This window comes from Carcharhinus amblyrhynchos, chromosome 28, assembly GCF_965287045.1.
Source record: "Carcharhinus amblyrhynchos chromosome 28, sCarAmb.v2.hapA, whole genome shotgun sequence".
Classification (NCBI taxonomy): domain Eukaryota; kingdom Metazoa; phylum Chordata; class Chondrichthyes; order Carcharhiniformes; family Carcharhinidae; genus Carcharhinus; species Carcharhinus amblyrhynchos.
In genome coordinates this window covers 28,537,112-28,562,652 of record NC_137351.1, presented here as the reverse complement: position 1 = coordinate 28,562,652, position 25,541 = coordinate 28,537,112, and the positions used below count along the sequence as shown (strand labels likewise).

General features: G+C 46.5%; 1 protein-coding gene across 1 annotated transcript in view; it reads left to right on the top strand.

Moving 5' to 3' along the window:
• The window catches only part of hdgfl3 (HDGF like 3), a 118,547-nt gene that overhangs the window by 79,385 nt on the left and 13,621 nt on the right, over positions 1-25,541 (top strand). Inside the window, exons 3-4 of the mRNA XM_080214250.1 lie at positions 7,331-7,469; positions 17,000-17,158. Coding sequence (XP_080070376.1) covers positions 7,331-7,469; positions 17,000-17,158 — 298 coding nt within the window. The remainder of the gene's footprint in view (positions 1-7,330; positions 7,470-16,999; positions 17,159-25,541) is intronic.

Sequence of the window (25,541 nt, the reverse complement as noted above, 5' to 3'; positions counted from 1 at the left end):
GAGGCCCGGGTGATGGGTCAGATGCGGTTGAGAGTCCTGTCAACCACAATGGGTGGAAAACCATGATTGAGGAAGAAGGATGACCTGTCGGCAGTGCTGTTTTGGAAAGTGGCAGCATCAGAAGAGAGGAGGCGCAAGTGAAGGAACTGAGAGAATGGGATGGAGTCCAGACAGGATGCGGGGTGTGAAGAGCTGTAGTCAAGGTAGTTGTGGGACTTGGATACTAGTGGACAGTCTATCACCAGCAATGGCCTCAGAGAAATCAAGGAAGGGAAGTGTCGGACATGAACCAGGTGAAGGTGAGAGAGGGGTGGAAATTGGAAGCAAAATTGTTCATTTTTTCCAGGTCCAGATCTCAGCTGGTAAAGCTTTGGGTGGGAACAGCACCTGTTGCGATTGAAATAATGAAAAGGACTGAAGGTTCCTAGAAATCTGAAATAAAGATGGAAAATTCTAGATTGGTTCAACAGGAGAGGGAAAGGGAAGGAAAGAACAAAAGCAAAATTCTGTCTGCCTCTGCACTTTCTGAAAACCTGTTACATTGCACAGTGGTTAGCGCCAGGGACCCAATTCGATTCCTGGGTTGGGTCACTGCCTGTGTGGAGTCTGCACATTCTCCCCGTGTCTGCATGGGTTTCCTCCCACAATCTAGACATGCTAGTTAGATGCATTGGCCACACTGGATTCTCTCTCAGTGTACCCCAACAGGCGCCAGAGTGTGGTGACTAGGGGATTTTCACAGTAACTTCATTGCAGTGTTAATGTAAGCCTACGTGTGACACTAATAAATAAACATAAACTTATATCTCTGACGTGTTCCCGATTCTGATGAAAGGTCAGGGATCCAGCTCCGTTTCTCTCTCCAAGTACCCTGCTGAGAATCCCCAGCATTTTCTTGTTTTTATTTGTTACTACTGCTTTAAAATAATATTGTTCACCAGTTTAATCCCTGCAAATAAATTCTTTACTGGGAAGATTTTTGATTAGAGTTAGAGAACAGTGCAGAATACTGGGGTGGCACAGTGGTTAGCACTGCTGCCTCACAGCGCCAAGGATCCAGGTTCGATTCCCGGCTTGGGTCACTGTCTGTGTGGAGTCTGCACATTCTCCCTGTGTCTGTGTGGGTTTCCTTCGGGTGCTCCGGTTTCCTCCCACACTCCAAAGATGTGTGAGTTAGGTTGATTGGCCATGATGAATTAGACCCCTTAGTGTCAGGGGATGACTAGCAAGGTAAATACATGAGCGTATGTATTTATACATGAGAGTTAGGGGCTGGATAGGGTTGTGGTCAAAGAACAAAGAAAATTACAGCACAGGATGCAGACTCAATGGGCTGAATGGCCTCCTTCTGCACTATAGGGATTCTGTGAGTATTTCACAATTTATTGTGTGTGTAGAATAATCCAGTGTGTTTTCCGTTTTCTTCTGATTTTCTTGTTGAAAATCTATTCTGGTCCTTAAAAAGTCAAACCTGTCTGCTTGAAACTGTTGACAGTCTCTTGCCAGGTTGGCTGTCTCATTTGGAACAGCTGTGGTGAAAAGTCAGCAAGAATATCTAGTGCTTTTCCTGCTAACACAGAAGAGGAGCTTGTGTTTACACTGCAGAGCCATTAATGTTTTTGCAATCGAGCACGAGACAAGCTGATTAGTGACTAAAGAGTATTGGCTTTAGAAATCACCTTTTCAATAGGTGGCATAGTGGTTAGCACTGCTACCTCACAGTGCCAGGGACCCAAGTTCGATTCCCGGCTTGGCTCACAGTCTGGGTGGAGTCTACACATTCACCCCATGTCTGCATGGATTTCCTCCGGGTGCTCCGGATTCCCCCTACAGTCTGAAAGACATGCTGGTTAGGGGCATTGGCCATGCTGAATTCTCCCTCAGCGGACCCAAATAGGTGCCAGAGTGTGGCAACTAGGGGATTTTCACAGTAACTTCACTGTGGTGTTAATGTAAGCCTATCATAGGGTCCCTACAGTGCAGAAGGAGGCCACTCGGCCCATCAAGTCTGCACTGAACACAATCCCATGTAGACCCTATTCCTGTAACCCCTCATATTTATCTTGCTAATCCCCTGACACTAAGGGGCAACTTCTTAGCATGGCCAATCAACCTAACCCGCACATCTTTGGACTGTGGGAGGAAACCTGCACAGACACAGGGAGAATGTGCAAACTCCACACAGACAATGACCTGAAGCTGGAATTGAACCCGGATCCCTGGCACTGTGAAGCAGCAGTGCTAACTACCATGCCGCCCATCATTAGCACTGCCTGTATTGAATGAGACCAGGAGGTGGAACAGAGATGCCATTAGCATGGCCTCCCTCCACTGGAGGGAGCCCCACCACTACCACTTGTGATACTAATAAATAAAACAAATGTCATGGACTAACCCCCAAGCCTAACCTTCAACAACTCTTAAGTGAATCACTTTGCAATATTAACGCAGAAAAACCAGGAGCACCTGGATAACGTTATTTTGTCCGCAGTTTTAAGGAGATATTGGCTCAAATTCTCTGACCATTCCTGCCGATGGGATTCTCTGGTCCTGCCGGCAGCGAACCCCCAGCTGCAGGTTTCCTGGTGGCCTGGGATGACTTCAACAAGAATTCCTACAGACAGCACATCACCTCCCACTGCCCGGAAAGCCGCTGAGCCAGAGAATCTCCCCTATTCGCTGTATAAAATAACTCACCCAGTGAAGGAGCAGCTCGTGATTCCAGATAAACCTGTTGGACTTTAACCTGGCGACTTCTTACTGTGCCCACCACCCCCCCCCAGTCCAACGCCGGCATCTCCACATTATTTAAAATAAATGGTTGAGATCTCCCTAGACAGGAAATATATTTGCTGGGCTAATGTTTAGCGTAGACAGAGTGGGTGAGATTCTCTGGTCTCCCCTCAGTGTTTTTTTACCCTGGAGGCTGGCTGATCTGTTCCTGCTGCTATCAACGGGAATTCCCATTAAAGCTACCCCACGCTGCTGGAAAACTCACGGCGAGGGCTCTGCCATCGGCAGGACCAGGGAATCCCACCGGCATGAACGGTCAGAGAATTCCAGCCAGTATCGCGTATTTTCTTAAAGATACACTTGAATTTTCATTCTGATTGTTAGTTCATACATTGTTTTTTAAAAAAAACCTACTCTTGACTTGACTATATGCTGCCTTTGGTAAGTGCAATGTCAAATGAATCAAGTCAGACATGTCAGTCACAGCTTTGATATCAGTTTACCCACTGGGGGTGGAAATGTGTGTGCTGTAATTGTTCATAATATCATAGAATCCCTACAAGTACAGAAGGAGGCCACTTGGCCCATTGGGCCTGCACCACAACAGCCCCATCTAGGCCTCATCCCTGTAACCCCACATATTTACCCTAGCTAATCCCCCTGATGTTAAGGGGCAATCTTTAGCACGGCCAATCCACCTAACCTGCGCATCTTTAGCGTGTGGGAGGAAACCGGAGCACTTGGAGGAAGCCCACCCAGACATGGGGAGAATGTGCGAGCTCCACACAGGCATTGATCATGGCACCAGCAGGCTAGGGAGGTGAAGAATTGGAGCAGGGTTCCCACGCTTGTTCGCTCTCCTTGACTGCGGCTAAAATGTGAGGGCATAATGGCAGAATCTGTCAGTAATGCCCCTCATGGTCCAATAGCTTGCCAGTCACTGGCTGGGCCGGCAAATGGAAAATAACTGCTAGGGTGACGAGGTTGTTGGAAGCTGTGCTATGGGAGCTCAGGGCCCACCAGTGCCTTCAGAAGAGAGTGAAGAAGACATTCGAAGAAGACAACACAAAGGTACACAAGTTAGATGCAGGTTTCCCCCATAGCATTTCTGAAAACTATCAAACGCAAAGAACCGCAGATAAGAATATTCAAAAAGTAAATTGATTTCTTCAGGAGATATCTTGTTTAAAACAACATTCTTTTAATCTAAATGCTTCAGTCAGAAATCGCACATTAAGACACAAAACTTGGAAGTAAAAATTTATTACTAAAAATTGGAAATGAAAACCTCACACAGATAAAGGTTAGAAGTCGCTGTTGGCAACATTAATGAACAAAATGTGCATGCTCCTCTGTGACATTTTCCTGTTGCTATGTTACCAGAAATATCAGCCCATTTATTTTAACTCACTTAATGCCTTTTAAAATAACTGTGCAATACATCCCAACAATAGTGCCAACCTTGATGTTTAATTAGGTGCAAAGTCTATTTGCTTCTCCAGGAGATAATTTAATGCTTTATTATGGTCTAATAACATTGTAATAACCTTTCTAATAATACCCATGTCCCCTCTGTCCTCGCTAATCCCAGCCCATGTGAGTTGCAGTTTCTGTCCACGTCATGTATGACCTCAAGATTTTTCTATTCTAGTGTTCTGTGGGCCTTGACTCACTGCTCTAGAATTACCTACCCAATATCTTCACTCCTATTTAAAACCTACTTCATCACCCTTTGTAACATCTCACTTTTTTTGATTAGCTGTTTGTATTTTCCTTGTACCTCTCCAAAACATCTGTTAGCTCTTTTTGTCTCTGTGAAACTCAACTCATAGAATCCCTATAGTGCAGAAGGAGGACATTCAGCCCATTGAGTCTGCACCGACCACAATCCCAACCACACCCTATTCTTGGAACCCTCTCATATATACCCTCCTAATGCCCCCCGACAGTCCCCAAGAGGCAATTCAGCATGGCCAATCAGCCTGACCCGCACATCCTTGGACTGTGGGAGGAAACCGGAGCGCCCAGAGGAAATCCACGCAACACGGGGAGAACGAGGAAACTCCACACAGGGAGTGACCCTAGGCCAGAATTGAACCCAGGTCCCTGGTGCTGTTAGGCAGCAGTGTGAACCCCAGTGCCACCGCGCCGTCCATAACTCAACCCCCCATGTCCAGCCCTGCATTCTTTCATCAGCCTTGTCCTCACTGCCTGTTAGTCCCACAATCTGTCTCAAATATTAAAAATCTCATCTTTGAGTTTAGATTGTTTCATGGCCTTTCCTTCTCTCACTGTTTCTCTACAAGCCGATTCCCTGATGGACTCATGTCATACGATCTCCCCAACTCTGCGCTCTGCAGAATTTTGCATCTCTCCTTTCGCCTAACATTAGCAACCACGCCTTCAGCTGCCGTAGCTTTCTGCTCGAGAATTGCCTCGAGCTATTGGACCATGAGGGGCATTACTGACAGATTCTGCCCTCAGCCAACACTCACATTTTAGCCGCAGTCAAGGAGAGCGAACAAGCGTGGGATCCCTCTCCCCACTTTAAAACCCACCAGGGCGGCACGGTGGCACAGTGGTTAGCACTGCTGCCTTAGCGCCATGAGTTTCCGGCTTGGGTCAGTGCCTGTGCGGAGTCTGCACATTCTCCCCATGTCTGCATGGGTTCCTTCTGGTGCTCCAGTTTCCTCCGACAGTCCGAAAGATGTGCTGGTTAGGTGCATTGGCCATGCTAAATTCTTCTTCAGTGTACCCGAACGGGGGCCAGAGTGTGGCAACTAGGGGATTTTCACAGTTACTTCATTGCAGTGTTAATGTACATAAGAACATAAGAACATAAGAAATAGGAGCAGGAGTAGGCCATCTGGCCCTTCGAGCCTGCCCCGCCATTCAATAAGATCATGGCTGATCTGTCGTGGCTCAGTTCCACTTTCCCGCCCTCTCCCCATAACCCTTAATCCCCTCTCTTATCAAAAACCCATCAACCCGCTTCTTAAAAATATTTAGCGAGGCAGCCTCCACCACTTCAACGGGCAGAGAATTCCAGAGATTCACCACCCTTTGAGTGAAGAAGTTCCTCCTCAACTCCGTTCTGAACCGCCCCCCCTTTATCTTGAGGCTGTGCCCCCTAGTCCTACTGTCTTTTTTGAGCGGGAAGAGTCTTTCCACCTCTATCCTATCCATCCCATTCATCATCTTATACGTCTCAATGAGATCTCCCCTCATTCTTCTAAACTCTAACGAGTACAAGCCTAGTTTATTCAGCCTCTCCTCATAGCTCAACCCCCTCAACTCCGGTATCAGCCTAGTAAACCTCCTCTGCACTCCCTCCAAGGCCAAAATATCCTTGCGCAGGTGCGGCGCCCAAAACTGCACACAGTACTCCAGCTGCGGCCTCACCAATGCCCTATACAGCTGCAGCAAGACCTCCCTACTTTTATATTCAATCCCCCTCGCTATGAAGGCCAGCATCCCATTCGCCTTCCTGACCACCTGCTGCACCTGCAGGCTGGGTTTTTGCGACTCATGCACAAGGACCCCGAGGTCCCTCTGCACCGTCGCCTGCTGCAGTTTTTCGCCACGTAAGTAATAGTCCTTCCTACCATTCTTCCTACCAAAGTGGACCACCTCACACTTGCCAACATTAAATTCCATTTGCCATTTCCTGGCCCATTCGCCCAGCCTATCTAGATCCTTCTGCAGACTCTCCACACCCTCCGCACAATTTGCCTTTCCCCCAATCTTGGTGTCATCAGCAAATTTCGACACCCTACACTCGGTTCCCTCCTCCAGATCATCTATATAAATGGTAAATAGCTGAGGCCCCAGCACCGACCCCTGGGGCACCCCACTAGTCACCAACCGCCAATCCGAGTAGCACCCATTGACCCCCACTCTCTGCCTCCTATTTGACAACCAATCCTCTATCCACGCTAACACCCTACCCCCAACTCCATGTCCTCTGACCTTCTGCAGTAACCTCTTGTGAGGTACCTTATCAAACGCCTTCTGAAAATCCAGAAAGACCACATCCACCGGCTCTCCTCTATCCACCGCCCTAGACACATCCTCATAGAACTCCAGTAAATTGGTCAGACACGACTTCCCTTTAATGAAACCGTGTTGCGTCTGCCCTATCAAGCAATTCCCTTCAAGATGCCTCGCAATTTCCTCCTTAATGACGGATTCTAACATTTTACCTACCACAGACCCGAGTCCTACTTGTAAACCTACTTGTGAAGTCTTCACCCTTTGTTTTTTAGTTTGCTGTTCATATTTTCCTTGAACATCTGTGAAGCATCTGGAGGCTTTTTCTTCTGACATTAAAGGCACATTGTAGATGAAAGTTGTTCCCAATGTTGTTGGTGCTCTTATTGAGCACTCCTTGTCATGAGCTTGCCCCTGGTCAGGGGATTAGGGGAGGCATTTATTTAAATGAATGAAAAATTGGCTAACTGACCGATCCTGCAGGATATGCCTGTGGGAGAATCAGTCCGTGTTATATTGTGGCATTGTGTTTTGATGCGTACTTTATTTCATCTGTGAAGCTAGTTGAAAATCGTTTGAGATCAAGTATTGAATTTTTCCGTTGCAGTGCCTTTCTGGGACCAAAAGACCTTTTACCGTACAAAGAATACAAAGATAAGTTTGGGAAGTCTAACAAGCGAAAAGGCTTCAACGAAGGTCTGTGGGAGATCGAGAACAATCCTGGTGTCAAGTTCACGGGATATCAGGTAGTGACTACAACTGGGTACGCCACTGTTTTAATAATGTAGTCCTGTGCATTAGGCAGATTATTGGCAATGTTATAGCCTGAATTCTCTGGTCATTCACGTCCAGCTGCCATTGCCAGCGAGAATGGAAAACTTGGCGCTCAGCCAAGTCTCCGTTCATTGCAGCGGGACTGGAGAATCCCAACTGCGAGCAAGGTTGGAGAACCTGGTCCAGTATTACCGAATGCAGGCAAAGAATATTGAGGTCCAGTGCAATGCCGAAACAATATGGAATTGTAAACATGTATACTTCACAGTCTACCTTTTGTTTTCCTGGTGTTTTTTTAATTGGTGGTCGTATTTCACAATTGAGCCATAATTCATAGCTATGTATAATGCACCAAATATTAAGAACACATTGACACAAAGTTCAGGAGAGGGGTAGGCCATTCGATTCTGCTTTCCCATTCAATAAGATCATGGCTGATCTAATGCAACAACATCGCCAGCCCCATATCCCCTGATTCTCCAACAGGCCAAAAAATCTTTTCAATCTGTCTTAAATTCAACTTGTAATTCAAAATGAGTTAAGTACTCAAAATTAAAATGATCAAGCAAAGGGCGAATATAAATACTGCCATTCTAACAGAAATCTACCATTAGCACTGGCCTGACTGATTTTTTTTTTCAAAAGAACTATGTTTCCAGGAGAAGAAAGACCACAGTGAATTATCCAGTATTTAATCATCCATTCCTTCACTTTTTTTTTATTCATTCATGGGACATGGGTGTCGCTGGCTGGCCAGCATTTATTACCCATCCCGAGTCGCCCTTGAGAAGGTGGTGGTGAGCTGCCGCCTTGAATTTTTGCAGCCCACCTTCTGTGGGTTGACCCGCAATGCCGTTAGGGAGGGAATTCCGGGATTTTGACCCAGTGACTGCGAAGGCATGGTGATATATTTCCAAGTCAGGATGGTGAGTGGCTTGGAGGGGAACCTGCACTATTCCATCAGCCTTGTCCTCATTGCCTGTTAGTCCCACAATCTCTCTCAAATATTAAAATTCTCATCCCCAACTCTGCGCTCTGCAGACTCCGATCTCTTTTACATCTCTCCTCTTTGCCCAACATTAGCAACCATGCCTTCAGCTGGCTTGGCTTTCTGCTCGAGAATCGCCTCCCTGGATCCTTCTCCCCTCTTTAAAACCCACCAGGGCAGCACGGTGGCACAGTGGTTAGCGCCACGAGTTCAGTTTCCGGCTTGGGTCAGTGTCTGTGCGGATGTTGCCATGTATCTGCTGCCCCTTGTCCTTCTAGATAAAAGTGGTCGTGGTTTGGAAGGTGCTGTCTAAGGATCTTTGGTGAATTTCTGCAGTGCATCTTGTATAAGGTACACACTGCTACTACTGAGGAGAGAATGAATGTTTGTGGATGTGATGCCAATCGAGCGGGCCGCTTTGTCCTGGATGGTGTCAAGCTTCTTGAGTGTTAGAGCTGCACCCATCCAGGCAAGTGGGGAGTATTCCATCACATTCCTGACTTGTGCCTTGTGGACAGGCTTTAGGGAGTCAGGAGGTGAGTTATTCGCCACAGTTTTCCTAGCTTCTAATCTGCTCTGGTAGCCACTGTGTTTATATGGTGAGTCCAGTTGAGTTTCTGGTCAATGGTAACCCCAGGGATGTTGGGGTTATCCTCATGACCTTCAGTTCATTCAACTAAGGACAAGATTTTCTATTGGTTGGAACCATTTCAGGGTGGGATTGGGGTGGGCACAGCGGGAGTGGGATGTTGTCACGGTGTGTCTCAGCTGTGTTTTTTACGGTCTCACCGCAGTGTGTTTTCTGGTGGCAGAAGTGGTTCGTCATCAGCTGCTGGCAGGATCTTCCGGTTCTGTTGACATCAACTGCATTTGTGTGGCTCACCTATCCTGCCATTGGGGAACACGCTGAGGATTGCCTTCAGCAGGACTGGAAGATACTGCTGGTCGGAAGGGCTGGAAAATCCCCCCATAGTCTGTAACTGTCCCCGTGTTCAGCAGCGAATTGGCTGGAGGGTAGGTTTGGCGGTCAGTTAGCAGCAGCGGGCATGCAGTATGGCTGTGTCTCTGAAAGTGTGGGCCTGATCTGAAGGCATGAAGGCAGTCATTATTGTGGCAGCAGAAGGAGAGACAGAAGCTTAGCTGAGGATGCCCCACTAGTACAGCCCTTGAAGTCCTTTTAGAGAGAGTAGGTGAGAGGCAACATGCCTTATTACTATTATTAAGGCAGCACAGTGGTTCGCACTGCTGCCTCACAGCGCCAGGGACCCAGGTTCGATTCCCGGCTTGGATCACTATCTGTGCGGACTCTGCACCTTTTCCCCATGTCTCCTTGGGTTTCCTCCAGTTTCCTCCCACAGTCTGAAAGATGTGCCGATTAGGTGTATTGGCCATGCTAAATTCTCCCTCAGTGTACCCAAACAGTGCCAGAGTGTGGCGACTAGGAGATTTTCACAATAACGTCATTGCAGTGTTAATGTAATAAATAAACTTTAAAACTTTAAATTATTTAAACAGTTCAACCACCTCGATAAGATCAGCCCTCAATGCTGTATGTTCAAGAGTAAGACCACCAGGTTTATGCAATCCCTCCTTGTAATTTTACCCACCTAAGGATGAGTTTATCTTACTTGTAATTTTACCCACCCAAGTCTCAGTATCGTTCTTCTGGTGTGAATATAAATGGGCACAGAACATTATACAAATCAACAAAACATTATTCAATGTTGTGGCAGCTCTACTGTGGAAAATGTCATGAACAATGTGTTCTTTACAAATATTTAAAGAAAGGAAATCTCTATTTAACACTTGCTGGCACTGGTTCTGGGTTAGAAGATCAGGGAGATTTGTAATTATTTCTGTCAGGCAATGTGACTATGTAGTGCCTGCTGGATGTTAAATATAATGAAAAAGTAGGCACGAGTCAATATTTAGCACAGAAGAAGCGAACAGCGATAAGTGACAAATTAACAACCGTGTAGAGTTCTCTTCATGTTGCAATTGTGATGTACTCTCACGTTGTATAAAGCCACAAGACTAGAGACAACTAATTTCAATCTGACAGTATTAGAAAGTATCAACCAGCCCGCAAGATTTCCCTCCCTACTAATGAAATTAGTATGCTTCTGTGATTCTGTTGGGCTAAGTAGATGGGATGAGGTGGGAGTTCAGGTGTTTTTTTGTATGTCTGTGCAGATTTGATGGGCCGAAGGGCCTCTTCTGTGCTGTGTGATTCTGTGAAATTGTACATGTGTGAGTATGCACGGGTAAGAGTGCGGAGGATTTCATTCAAAGAGTGGAGATCACTGTACGAGTTCAAAGCATCCCAAGACAGCATAATTCAGTAGCGGGAAGTGCCCACAATATCACAGGGTAGATTTTCAACATGGGATGAAAATTGAATGTGTCTTTAACCAACAGCTAATCTACCCCACCAGCGAGTTTATCTGGCTGAAAACTCAATCCTATCCATCTGGCAAAGGTTTCGCAATATGCTGTTGTTAAATATAAACACTAATGCTGCAGGGGTGTATGAGGATTTAGAATCATAGAATCCCTACAGTGCAGAAGGAGGCCATTCAGCCCATCGAGCCTGCACCTACAACAATCCCACCCAGGCCCTTTCCCCATAATCCCCACATATTTACCCTGCTAATCCCCCTGACACTAAGGGGTAACTTGATTTGGCCAATCCATCTAACCCACCAATTGGCTTGAGGGCACACTGGAGGCCTGAACTCTGGGTGTCATGTTGCACTTACCTGGCTAGAATGTAAACCTTTTGTGGCTCGACACCAGGCCAACTCCAGGAAACATTACCGCGGCGGACATCTTCTGCCTCCTCCAACCAAGCCTGCTCTGTTTACCCAAGTGACCTTCTCCTGCCACCCTCCTGGAATAGTTTTAAGTGTCGGTTTGTTTATTGGTGTCACAAGTAGGAAACCCACGCAGACACGGGGCGAGCATGCAAACTCCATACAGACACTGACCCAAGCCAGGAATTGAACCCAGGTCCCTGGCGCTGTGAGACAGCGCTGCTAACCACTAGGGCACTGCGCTGCCCTCGCACTGTTCACCTGTTGAAGCCCACCTGCTCTCTCTGGTGCTTGACCACAGTTTCAGTTGTTATGTTGGGACAGTGTGCAAGTTGAGTAAACCTGGATGCATTTGCCTATATTAAACAGTGGCCCGTTAAACCTGGTTTACTTTGAGAAGCACTATTAGCAGCATTGGTTATATTTAGCACCCAGTTCATTGCTACAATCCAGATAGCACACTTTGACGAGTATTTACCAGTTCTATAGCTTGAGGCAAGTCTCTGTTTAAAAGAGAAGTTGAAATACGAGTTTAATCTGTTTTACAACAACATCAAAATTAAATAAATGACATGTAATGTTTAAAAGAAAATGAACTTATTGGGAAATTTTTGCTTTCTGTTCGTTAGTTTTATATTTTGTCAGTCATGTCAGTTTTCTATTTTCATTTGATGTGCAGCGTTCCTCCTGCAGCACATTTCTTGTCCCATTCTTTGGCGCAGTTTCCGGAACCTTTTATCACTTATACCTCACTGTCCTTTGGGTTCCATTGCAGTGACTATCTTCCATGTTGAATTGGCATGACTTTTATCAGCAAAGCAAATAAACAATCATAGGAGTGTAGATCCAACTTCACCTGGCGCCTGTTTTCAGGCCCAGGACTGAAGAGATTAGAGCCCAGACCGAGAGGTGGGCCCTGGTTCATGTTATAATAATGAAGGCAAGCTTCCAGTGCCAGAGCTGAGCCCAGATCCCAAAGGCCCAATTCTCCTCATTGCCCTGACAAAATTGATCCAGCTAGCAAAGGGACAGGAGGAAAATGAGACAGGAGGTCTACTGTCTAATTTCAATGGGTGGCACAGTGGTTAGCACTGCTGCCTCACAGCACCAGGGAACTGGGTTCAACGCCAGCCTCGGGTAACTGTCTGTGTGGAGTCTGCACATTCTCACCATGTCTGCTTGGGTTTCGTCTGGGCGTTCCAGTTTCCTCCCGCACTCCAAAGATGTGCAGGTTAGGTGGATAGGCCATGCTAAATTGCCCCTTAGTGTCCCAATATGTGTAGGTTAGCGGGATAAATACTCAGGGTTACTGGGAACAGATCTGTGTGGGATTACCCCATAGTGTAATCTAGGATAGGGCCTGGGTGGGATTGTTGTCAGTGCAGACTGGATGGGCCAAATGGCCTCCTTCTGCACTGTAGGGTTTCTATGATTCTATGATTATCCTTCGGCTGCGTGTGAGAGAGAGCAAATCAACAAAGAACCATCAAAAAAGTTTAAGGTTTATTTATTAGTGTCACAAGTAGGCTTACATTAACAATGCAGCGAAGTTACTGTGAAAATCCCCTAGTTGCCACACACTGGCACCTGTTAGGGTACACTGAGGGAGAATTTAGCATGGCCAGTGCACCTAACCAGCACATCTTTTGGCTTGTGAGAAGAAACTGGACGACTCGGGGGAAACCCACACCGACACAGGGAGCACGTGCAGACTCCGCACAGTCAGTGACCCAAGCCAGGAATCGAACTCGGGTCCCTGGTGCTGTGAGGCAGCAGTACTAATTACTGTGCGATGAGTGATGAAATACACAAGCAGGTAGTTAATTGCCAATTTGCAAGCTCTATAGTAAGGAGCATGTTACTGAGGTACTTGCGGAGCAGAGCAGAATGAGTGTGAGCATCAGTAAGCAAACGATATAAACATAGGCAGCATACGAGAGGATGCTGACTGTCGAGTTACTTTCTCCATCAACCTTTCAGAAGTCTTCAGGTTTCTCCTGTTAAGTTTAGTTGGTCTCATCAATAGATGAAGGACAGGGCACATCCTGTAATGTAGGAACGCAAGGAGGTGTTTGGTATCCTGGACAACCTCATTAGGCAGGAAGTGTTGTTAGCTGGAGTCACTTGAACTTTTTGTGTCTCGGAGCTTGGGCATCAGCTGGTATCACGGTGGTGCATTGCTGAGACTGAGAGCTACAAGGATAGCACATTTCTGGGGGTGGCCATAGTTTAGGGATATTCAGACAGAGAGGGAACCGGATGCCCAAGGAGGACCAGGTAGGTAGCAGACTTCCACTGAGAGCATCTCATTCTCCGACAGCATTCAGTTGTGAATATGATGAGAGTGATGGCTCCTCTGGAGAGTGCAGCCTCAAGCCCACGGCACTGTGACATTAACAATGTTCATAAAACAATTGGATTATTACAGAAACCCACCTCATTCATTAAAGAAAATCTGCCACCTTCACCTAGTCCGGCCTATGTCTGGTTTCATATCAATGCAATTGATGGGAGGCCTTGTGGCGCAGTGGGTAGCACCCCTACCTCTGGACCAGAAGCTCTGGGTTCAAGTCCAACGCCAGGACCTGTTGGCCATGGAAGGAGTGTTCATAGCACAGTTCAACAGGTTGATAATTAGCCCAGGAATCCCCCTGCCAATTCCCCCACTTATCCCCAGAAGATAAAATGAGGGCGTGAAGATACTCTTTAAAAAAAAATGCATTTACAAACCTCTAAAATAGCCTGGTGACCCACTCAGAATCAAACCCACTGCAGGAGGGGGTGAGGGAAAAACACCGTGAATGTATCAGGATTGCAGCAGTTCAAGAAGGCAGCTCACCACTAACTTCCTGAGGGCAGTTGGGCAAGGGTATAAATGCCAGCCTTAGCAGTCATGCCCACCTCCCAGGAATGAAATTTTCACGGGAGTAAGGCAATAAGCAAGGCCTCAGAGGTGGTCATCTCCAGGTTCCTCCCACACGCAGCAGCTTGGATAGAAATAGGAGGATAGAGAAAGAAGGTTGTTGGTGCAGGAGGGAGGGTCTTACATTCCTAGGACATTGGGACCAGTCCTAGGAGAGACACAACGTATACAGATCAGGGGTCCAGGCCCCCCATGATGTGATTCACTAGTGCCGTTCAGCGCAGTTTAAACTAATTTGGCAGAGGTGTGGGAACCATGAGGTAACATGAGAGGAGGAAAACAAGGTACACAAGGAGTCGGGAGAGACTCATAGCACTGGTGTACAAAATAGTAAAGAGGGGAAGAGGGAGCGTAATTAAGGTCTAAATTGGATCCACTGTGCATGGATGTGATTGTAAGAGTGATTGTAAATAAGTTTGGTGACCTTGAGTTAGAAATCAAGAGATCAGAGTAAAATTGAAGAGGGAAGCAGAATTTCCATGTAAAGTGCAACATAATCATAAGGAGTGTAACCCTCTAACAAGTAACAATGTATTAATATATGAATTTTTAATGTAAAATCTTTGGATTTTAAATTCATAGAATCCCTACAGTGCAGAAGGAGGCCATTCAACCCATCGAGTTTGCATCAACCACAATCCCACCCAGGTCCTATCCCATAACCCATGCATTTATCTAACTAGTCCCCCTGACACTAAGGGGCAATTTAACATGGCCAATCCACCTAACCGCACATCTTTGTACTTTGGGAGGAAGCCAGAGCACCTGGAAGAAACCCATGCAGACATGGGGAGAACATGCAGACTCCACACAGACAGTGATCCAAGCCAGGAATCGAACCTGGATCCCTGGTGCTGTGAGGCAGCAGTGCTAACCACTGTGCCACCGTGCTGTCCAAATTGTTTGAATTAAAAATGTTTTTCTATTCTTAAACACTTTATCTGTTCCCTTGCATTTACTATCTGTTTGCTCCATCAATCATATTGCTCATTAGGAGAAGCAACATTGTTTTCCACCTGCTTTACTGGTCAAATTTCAAAGTTTGGAACCTGTCAGTCAGCCCTCCCTCAATCCATCGAGTTACTGTCAGTCTTGAAAAGCGAAAGCATTAACACCAGGTTTAACACCAGGTTAAAGTCCAACCAGTTTATTTGATAGTAAACCCACAAGCTTTCGGGGTTTGCCTACTTGCCTAAACTTGTAACACCGAGAATGTGACATTATTGAGCCAAGCAACTCAATGGCAGGACTCCCTAGCCATTCCCACTGGCAGGATAATCTAGTCCCACTAACGGTGACCTCCCCCACTGCCGCAGGTTCCCTAATGGTGGAGGGAGTGAACAATGGGAGATAATCCCGTTGACAGTGGTGTGACCTGAAGATCCCGCCTCCAGCACCATCTAATATGCCACGGGGTGGGGGAGGGGTGGAAAACCCCACCCAGTATCTGATTGGGCCATTCGTGTGTCAATCACCTTGAAATAGAAATAGATCAAGCATCCAGAAAATGCAGGGAACGATCAAAGTGTGTCCTTTAACTGGCAGTCTTAAAGGAACAAACTTCAATCTCATGTAAACATTTTGAAAATGGAACCATAAAATGTCTACAGCGCAGAGAGAGGCCATTTGGCCCATCGAGTGTGCTTCGACTCTGAAGCACAATTTAGCAGATATAGATCAATATTAGCTGGAGAATTCAAAGCTCATGGTTTGGCGAAACAGATTGAGCTATGGATGGATAACTTTTTGTCACCAAATATTTTTGTGGTCAGTTAGAAAACTCACTAACTCACTTAAAGGGAAAATATGATTCCAGGTGGCATGCTCCTAACCGTGGGCTGGCACTCCAGCACCATTCTGAGGGATTGCTGCACTGTCGGCTATGATTTTTACGAAGGGACATTAGAAGGTGGCCTGGTGTATCCCCTCGGGTGAAGATAAAGATCCTATGAACCATATTCAATGGAGAGGTGGAGGGTTTATCCACAATGTCCTGGTCGACATTTATCCCACTCCCAGCAATGCCACAAAGCTGATTATATGTCCATTAACGTGGAAACATGGAACATTACAACACAGTACAGGCCCTTCGGCCCTCAGTGTTGTGCCGAGCTATGTCCAATCCCAAGATCAAGCTATCCCACTCACTAGCTTATCGTTGTTTGTGAACCCTTACTGTGCAGATATCAGTGGTACATTCTCTACATTATAACAATGACTACAGTTCAAAAATACTTCACTGACTATACAGCACGCTGAGGCATCCTGAGGTTGTGAAAGGCGCTGGTCTTTCCTTACAGAAGTGCTGGAAAATCTCAGCAGGACTGACAGCATCTGTGGGGAGAGAGTAGGTTCAACGTTTCGAGTCTGGATGACCCTCCATCTGAAGTTTTGCTTTTATCCTGGTCTTTCCATATATTTTTCTAAGGCCATTTTCCCAACATTTTCCCTTTATGTATTGACATGCGTCAGTAAATTATTTAGATTCTGAGTAATCTCAAAAGAACGACACCCATCGGTATGAGGTCACTTTATTGGGCAATGCCTATATTGAACTAGGGAGAGTTCCATGGGTTCACCCTCAAAGGCCAACTTTTCTTTAGAAAGAGTGTCACTTAGCAGAAGGAATTGGAGTAGATCTAACCATCAGAAAGGACTAAGACCAATGTAAATTTAAAATTACACATGCGACCTGTAATAGTTGATTGTTCTTTTTGGCCGCGTTCAATACGGCATCGTTAAGTCATGTTTCACCATCCTACTGTCTTTCTGTTTCAGGCAATACAGCAACAGAGTTCGTCAGAGACAGAAGGAGAGGGAGGGAATACAGCAGATGCCAGTAGTGAAGGCGAAGGGGGTGAAATAATAGATGAGGAGGGAAAAGCTAAAAGCAGAAATGAAAAAGCAGGCTCCAAACGAAAAAAAGCTACTTTCAAGGTAAAGGAATAGAATCTTTCCACGTACTCCAGGTGCACGGTTAATATCCCTTTTCAGTATTGTTTTAGGTTAAAGCCTCAAGATTGTTTCTTGTTTGGAAGGAAATTATATGGAATTAATCTTCTAAAATTGTTCTTAGTCAGAATATTTATTGCGTGGTGATTCCTATTACCGAATGACACAGATTTTTCCATAGCTAATCATTCCAGGAACAGGTCGCTAGTTAGCACTGCTGCCTCACAGCATCAGAGACCCGGGTTCAATTCCAGCCTCGGGTCACTGTCTGTGTGGAGTTTGCACATTCTCTCCACGTATCCTGCGGGCGCTCCGGTTTCCTCCCACAGTCCAAATATCAATGGATTAGGTGGATTGGCCATGCTAAATTAAGAACATAAGAACATAAGAAATAGGAGCAGGAGTAGGCCATCTAGCCCTTCAAGCCTGCCCCGCCATTCAATAAGATCATGGCTGATCTGTCGTGGCTCAGTTCCACTTTCCCGCCCTCTCCCCATAACCCTTAATCCCCTCTCTTATCAAGAACCCATCAACCCGCTTCTTAAAAATATTTAACGAGGCAGCCTCCACCACTTCAACGGGCAGAGAATTCCAGAGATTCACCACCCTTTGAGTGAAGAAGTTCCTCCTCAACTCCGTTCTAAACCGCCTCCCCTTTATCTTGAGGCTGTGCCCCCTAGTCCTACTGTCTTTTTTGAGCGGGAAGAGTCTCTCCACCTCTATCCTATCCATCCCATTCATCATCTTATACGTCTCAATGAGATCTCCCCTCATTCTTCTAAACTCTAACAAGTACAAGCCTAGTTTATTCAGCCTCTCCTCATAGCTCAACCCCCTCAACTCCGGTATCAGCCTAGTAAACCTCCTCTGCACTCCCTCCAAGGCCAAAATATCCTTGCGCAGGTGCGGCGCCCAAAACTGCACACAGTACTCCAGCTGCGGCCTCACCAATGCCCTATACAGCCGCAGCATGACCTCCCTACTTTTATATTCAATCCCCCTCGCTATGAAGGCCAGCATCCCATTCGCCTTCCTGACCACCTGCTGCACCCGCAAGCTGGGTTTTTGCGACTCATGCACAAGGACCCCGAGGTCCCTCTGCACCGTCACCTGCTGCAGTTTTACGCCACGTAAGTAATAGTCCTTCCTACCATTCTTCCTACCAAAGTGGACCACCTCACACTTGCCAACATTAAATTCCATTTGCCATTTTCTGGCCCATTCGCCCAGCCTATCTAGATCCTTCTGCAGACTCTCCACACCCTCCGCACAATTTGCCTTTCCCCCAATCTTGGTGTCATCAGCAAATTTCGACACCCTACACTCAGTTCCCTCCTCCAGATCATCTATATAAATGGTAAATAGCTGAGGCCCCAGCACCGACCCCTGGGGCACCCCACTAGTCACCAACCGCCAATCCGAATAGCACCCATTGACCCCCACTCTCTGCCTCCTATTTGACAACCAATCCTCTAACCACGCTAACACCCTACCCCCAACTCCATGTCCCCTGACCTTCTGCAATAACCTCTTGTGAGGTACCTTGTCAAACGCCTTCTGAAAATCCAGAAAGACCACATCTACCGGCTCTCCTCTATCCACTGCCCTAGACACATCCTCATAGAACTCCAGTAAATTTGTCAGACACGACTTCCCTTTAATGAAACCGTGTTGCGTCTGCCCTATCAAGCAATTCCCTTCAAGATGCCTTGCAATTTCCTCCTTAATGACGGATTCTAACATTTTACCTACCACAGACGTTAAACTAACCGGCCTATAATTCCCCGCCTTTTGCCTGGCACCCTTCTTAAACAACGGCATAACATTAGCCGTTTTCCAATCTTCCGGCACTTCCCCGGAATCCAGCGACGTCTGGAAAATAACCACCAAGGCATCCACTATAACCTCCGCCATTTCTTTCAGAACCCTCGGATGCATTCCATCCGGTCCTGGGGACTTGTCCACAATCAGCCCCCTCCAGTCTGTCGAGCACCACCTGTCTAGTAACAGTAATGTCATAACAGGGTAAATACGTGGGTTACGGGGATAGAGCCCAGGATGTCGGTGCAGGCTCAAAGGGCTGAATGGCCTCCCTTTGCACTGTAGGGATTCTATAAATCTCTATAAAGTTAGTCTGTTGCCAGGCGCTTATAGTTGGAGGGGTATTACCCCTTATCAGGTGTGTCTGTCCAGGAATCTCACCCACCCTTACCCCCAGCTATTGGTGCGTTTGGAAGGATTTTCAGGTTGACGCACTCAACCTGTTTGACCGCATTATGAACACACCTTCCTTGGACACCAAGTCCTGGGGTGGGACTCGAACCCAGAGCTTCTGACTCAGAGGCAGGGACGCTACCCACTGCACCACATCACCTCCACAATGTATCGTGAACAGAAATGGTTTTGTGCACAAATGTTTGGATCTTGCGTTTAGTTGGACTTATCGGGATTGCAGTCTGAGTCGTATCAGTTCGTCAAAGTAAACCACAGTCACCTTTAGCATTTGAACAACTTACATTTTGGCTTCATTTAGTTCTCTTTCAATGTTATCAGGACTCCTGTTTGTACGGTATTCCTCCTTTTAAGACTTGCTTCCCTTTTTAAGTGAGGGCTTTCAAAGTTGTGTAGAAAGAAACACTCTCATCCCATCTCCTGAACCAACTTGTGGGATTTCCCTGCCGTGAATTCCACCGGTGTGGAGATGCCAGCGTTGGACTGGGGTAAACACAGTAAGAAGTCTCACAACACCAGGTTAAAGTCCAACCAGTTTATTTGATAGTAAACCCACTAGCTTTCAGGGTTTGCCTACTTGCCTGAACTTGTAAAATCTCACTTACTGTCCTGTCTGGAGACAATAACACATCTCTTTAACCTATGCCCAATGCTATCTCCACTCACACTGTCTGCATCTTTAAGACTTGAATAGCAGGTTGGCTGTAAAGACTCGCATTCTAATCAGTATTCTGTAAACTGTGTGTGCCTTTATATGCTCTCCAGACCTCTCCACTCACCTGATGAAGGAGCAAACCCTGAAAGCTTGTGGGTTTACTATCAAATAAACTGGTTGGACTTTAACCTGGTGTTGTGAGACTTCTTACTGTGAATTCCACCATCAGAGGTCTTTTTCTGAGATTGTGCTGGTGGAATGATTGTGGTCGGAATTCCCTGGTTGTTCATGCTAGCGGCATCTTCTGATCCTGTCGATAGCGCACCCTGTTGCGTGTTTCCCGGTGGCGTGGGATGGATTCAGTAGGAAATCCCATCGACAGAGGTAGGACCAGAGAATCCCAACACCGGTGAACAGTGCACCACCTCCTGCCGCGAGAGGCAAGCCACCGCGAGGCCAAAAACTCTGTCTCTCTCTCTCTCTCTGGATACCCTTACCAGTAATGTTCCTCATGTGGGATGCACTGTGTTAGCAAGTCATTAGAGCGATGAGACAGCTGAAGGCAAGACTGGAATAACGGCAGTTAAAGCAGAATGGTAAAACTCGCACACGGTATGGTTAGTGTGAAGCGGAAAGTGTAGTCTGGGAGCAATTAGTGTAAAGCACCGCGTTAAGCTCACATTGGCAGTGGTTGCACTTCCTGTGGGAGCTCGATCCACTGAAGGAAATGGGCACCATATGTACACTCCGCTCGGAGCCAGACACAAGGGGATGTCTGGGCCCTGAAGGCACCAGCACCATTCCAGAGGCAGGAATTTTTAAAACACCAAGGGTGAACCAGAAAAAAATGTCGATTGGGATTTTGATCCAGGTTCTCTCTGAGGAAGCCTGGTAAGGGTATGGATTAATGTACACATGCTAGACATCCCATAGCAGTAACAGGTTCACTTTGAAGGAGTTTACATTGTTTTCTGTACCAATGGTTGGGACAACAGCATCTCCCAAGCAGCATTCCTGCCATCTGTTTGTGAGCAGCTTGGAAAGGGAGACCACTGTGGCCTTGTGACAGGCCCAATCATGTGCAAAACAGACAAAGATCCCAGAGAGCACCCTGTGCACACTAAATCCTGACTAGCTATGTGGACCCTGCCTTATTCCCCTGGCCTTACTCTGCAGTGGAGTTGGTGATCTATCAGGGCCTGTGTACCCTCAGGATCATCGCTACAGTTCACCAAGTAGCAAAACTTGGGCATTTTGTCTCATTTTGCGACAGTAATAACTTACAATTAAATAGTGACTGGAACATTACCATCATTCACTCCGGCAGGATTGTCCCATCCCACTGCAGTGAGTGAAGACTTAGCTGGCCGCTAAATTCTCCGACCTTATAACCCAGAGATTGATGTTTAGCTTAATCTTGGTGCATGTAAACTGTCTGATTCCAATCTGATTTGATTTGGTTTATTCTTGTCATATGTATTGGTACTCAGAGAAAAGTATTGTTTCTTTTGCACCACACAGACAAAGCATACTGTTCATAAAGTACATAAGGGAGAAAGAAAGGAGAAGGTGCAGTATATTGTGTCATACTCATAGCTAGGGTGTAGAGAAAGATCAGCTTAATGTAAGGTCGGTCCATTCAAAAGTCTGACAGCAGCAGGGAAGAAGCTGTTCTTGAGTTGGTTGGTACGTGACTGCAGACTTTTGTATCTTTTTTTCAAATGGAAGGAGGTGGAAGAGGGAATGTTCGGGGTGCGTGGGGTCCTTGGTTATGCTGGCTGCTGTTCCGAGGCAGCAGAAAGTGTAGACAGCCAATGGTTGGGAGGCTTGTTTGTGTGATGGACTGGGCTTCTCTTGTCAGAGAATCACAGTGGCGCAGTAGTTAGCACTGCTGCTTCACTGCGCCAGGGACCCAGGTTTAATTCCTGGCTTGGGTCGCTCAAAGGGCTAGATGGCCTACCCCTGCTCCTACATCTTATGTTCTTATGTGTGGATTTTGCTCTTCTCCCTGTGTCTGCGTGTGTTTTCTCCAGGTGCTCCGGTTTCCTCTCATAGTCCAAAGATGTATGAGTTAGGTTGACTAGCCATGCTAAATTAGGAAGGACTATTACTAACGTGGCAAAAAACTGCAGCAGGCGACGATGCAGAGGGACCTCGGGGTCCTTGTGCATGAGTCGCAAAAACCCAGCCTGCAGGTGCAGCAGGTGGTCAGGAAGGCGAATGGGATGCTGGCCTTCATAGCGAGGGGGATTGAATATAAAAGTAGGGAGGTCTTGCTGCAGCTGTATAGGGCATTGGTGAGGCCGCAGCTGGAGTACTGTGTGCAGTTTTGGGCACCGCACCTGCGCAAAGATATTTTGGCCCTGGAGGGAGTGCAGAGGAGGTTTACTAGGCTGATACCGGAGTTGAGGGGGTTGAGCTATGAGGAGAGGCTGAATAAACTAGGCTTGTACTCGTTACAGTTTAGAAGAATGAGGGGAGATCTCATTGAGATGTATAAGATGATGAATGGGATGGATAGGATAGAGGTGGAGAGACTCTTCCCGCTCAAAAAAGACAGTAGGACTAGGGGGCACAGCCTCAAGATAAAAGGGGGGCGGTTTAGAACGGAGTTGAGGAGGAACTTCTTCACTCAAAGGGTGGTGAATCTCTGGAATTCTCTGCCCGTTGAAGTGGTGGAGGCTGCCTCACTAAATATTTTTAAGACGCGGGTTGATGGGTTTTTGATAAGAGTGGGGATTAAGGGTTATGGGGAGAGGGCGGGAAAGTGGAACTGAGCAGCGACAGATCAGCCATGATCTTATTGAATGGCGGGGCAGGCTCGAAGGGCTGGATGGCCTACTCCTGCTCCTATTTCTTATGTTCTTATGTTCTAAATTGCCCTTTAGTGTCAGGGGGATTAGCAGGGTAAATACATGGGGTTACGGGGATAGAGCCTGGCTTGGATTGTTATTGGTGTAGACTCGATGGGTTGAATGTCCCCCTTCTGCACGACAGGGATTCTATGTAACCTGGAACTCGGGGTCACGGTTTAAAGAAAAAGGTCACTTGTTTAAGACATAGATGAGAGGACATATTTTCTGTCAAAGGGCTGAGAGTCTCTGGAATTGTCTTCCTCAGAAGACAGTGGGAACAGTCTTTGAATATCTTGAAGGCAGAGCTAGATAGATTTTTGAGTAACAAGGGGGTGAAAGGTTAACAAGGGGGTGAGAGGTTATCAGGGTAGGTGGGAATGTGAGTTGAGTTTACAGTCAGATCAGCCATGATCTTATTGAATGGTGGGGCAGGATCGAGGGGCCGAGTGGCCTACTCCTGTTCCTGTTGTATGTTTGTATGATATTCCTACCAGATATAACACAATACCATTTATGGGAATTGGTTGTCTTATACTTTTCTCCAAAACAAACACCTTCCCTTGAAACCTGACATTATCCGTAGCTGGGATTCTCCAGTACCGCTGCAGTGAATGGAGCTGAGCGTCGCATTCTCCATTCTCGCCAGCGCTGTGGGGCAGGAACCAACGTGATCAGAGAATTCCCCTGTCCCTTGTCTGTGCAACAGCAAAGGTGTGGAGATGCCGGCGCTGGACTGGGATAAACACAGTAAGAAGTCTCACAACACCAGGTTAAAGTCCAACAAGTTTATTTGATAGTAAACCTACAAGCTTTCGGGGTTTGCCCCTTCGTCACCTGACGAAACCCCGAAAGCTTGTGGGTTTACTATCAATTAAACTTGTTGGACTTCAACCTGGTGTTGTGAGACTTCTTACTGTATCAACAGTAAATTAACACAGCTTTGACCTCTCGGACAATCCAGATTCACGGGGCAGTGAACACTGTTCTGACCTGTACAGGGCGATATTTTAACAAATCCACAAGACTCTGACATAACTCTTTTGCCGAGCAGACCCATCTACTCCCTGTATGTGGAAATCAGCGCGTTCTGATATGACGTGAGTTATTTACAATATTCACAGTGTTCCTATGGAGTAAAACGAGTTGTTTCTGAAGGTCACGCTCGAAGGATGATCTGTGAGTAAAGTTCCATGTTCTCCTAAATCGCTAAGTTCAAGGAGGTGGGGGGGGGTTAGAACATAGAACACTACAGCACAAACAGGCCCTTCGGCCCACAAGTTGCACCGATTACTGCTATAACTACTAAGCCATGGACCTATCTGTAACCCCCAATCCCATATACTCATCCAGAAGTCTTATAGAACATAGAACACTACAGCACAAACAGGATGGGGCAAGCCAGTGTGAAATCAACACTACACAGATTGTGTTCACCTCAACAGATGGAATAAATGTATCTTAGCATCCAAGCAATTTTGCTGGGATTTCTAAAGCAGTCTTTGGTCTGGGAAAATGTTCTGATTTTTTTCACCCTGGGGATGTCAGCTTGATTGGCAAGGCTGCCATTTATTGCTTCTTCCAATTTGCGTTTTGGACTCCGGCAGTCACGTGGTGAAGATTATTCCACACTGTTGTTAGATTGGGAAGTTCCAGGAATTTGACTCCTTGACGAAGGAACGGTGATACATTTCCAAGTCAGGATGGTGTGTGACTTGAAAGGGAACCCATTGGTGGTGGTGTTCCCGTGCACCTGCACCCCTTGTCCTTCTGGACTGTGGAGGTCGCAGGTTTAGAAGGAGCCTTGAGAGGTGCTCGTCTTGTACATGGTACACCCTGTTCATTGGTGGTGAATGTTTAAGGTGGGAGATGGGAGGTACCAATCAAGTCAGCCGCCATGTTCAGATGGTGCCGAGCTTCTTGAGTGTTGTTGGAGTTGTACACATCCAGGCAAGTGGAGAGTATTCCATCGTACTCCTGACTTGTGTCTTATACACGATGGAGAGGATTTGGAGAGTCAGGTGGTAAGTTACTTACCACAAGCAGCTTCAGAAAAGACTGGTTGTTTTAAAACTTTTGATGGGGGTCTTGATTTTCCACTCACAAAGCCATGCTGACTGTCCCTAATCAGTCCTTGTGTCTCTAACAGGTGGAAATAATGTCTCACAAATTTGATTGAGTTTTTTGAAGGGGTAACCAAGAAGGTAGATGAGGGCAGTGCAGATGATGTTGTTTACATGGACTTTAGCAAAGCATTTGATAAGGAACCGCATGGTAGGTTGTGGCATAAGGTTAAATCTCACGGGATCCAGGGTAAGGTAGCTAAATGGATACAAAATTGGCTTCTTGACAGAAGCCAGAGGATGGTTGTAGAGAGTTGTGAGAGCTGTGACCAGTGGTGTGCCTCAGGGGTCAGTGCTGGGTCCACTGTTATTTGTCATTTATATTAATGATTTGGTTGAGAGTATAGGAGGCATGGTTAGTAAGTTTACAGATGACACTAAGATTGATGGCATTCTGGACAGTGAAGAAAGTTATCTCCAATTGCAGCGGAATCTTGATCAATTGGGCCAGTGGGCTGACGAATGGCAGATGGAGTTTAATTTAGACAAATGCGAGGTGATGCATT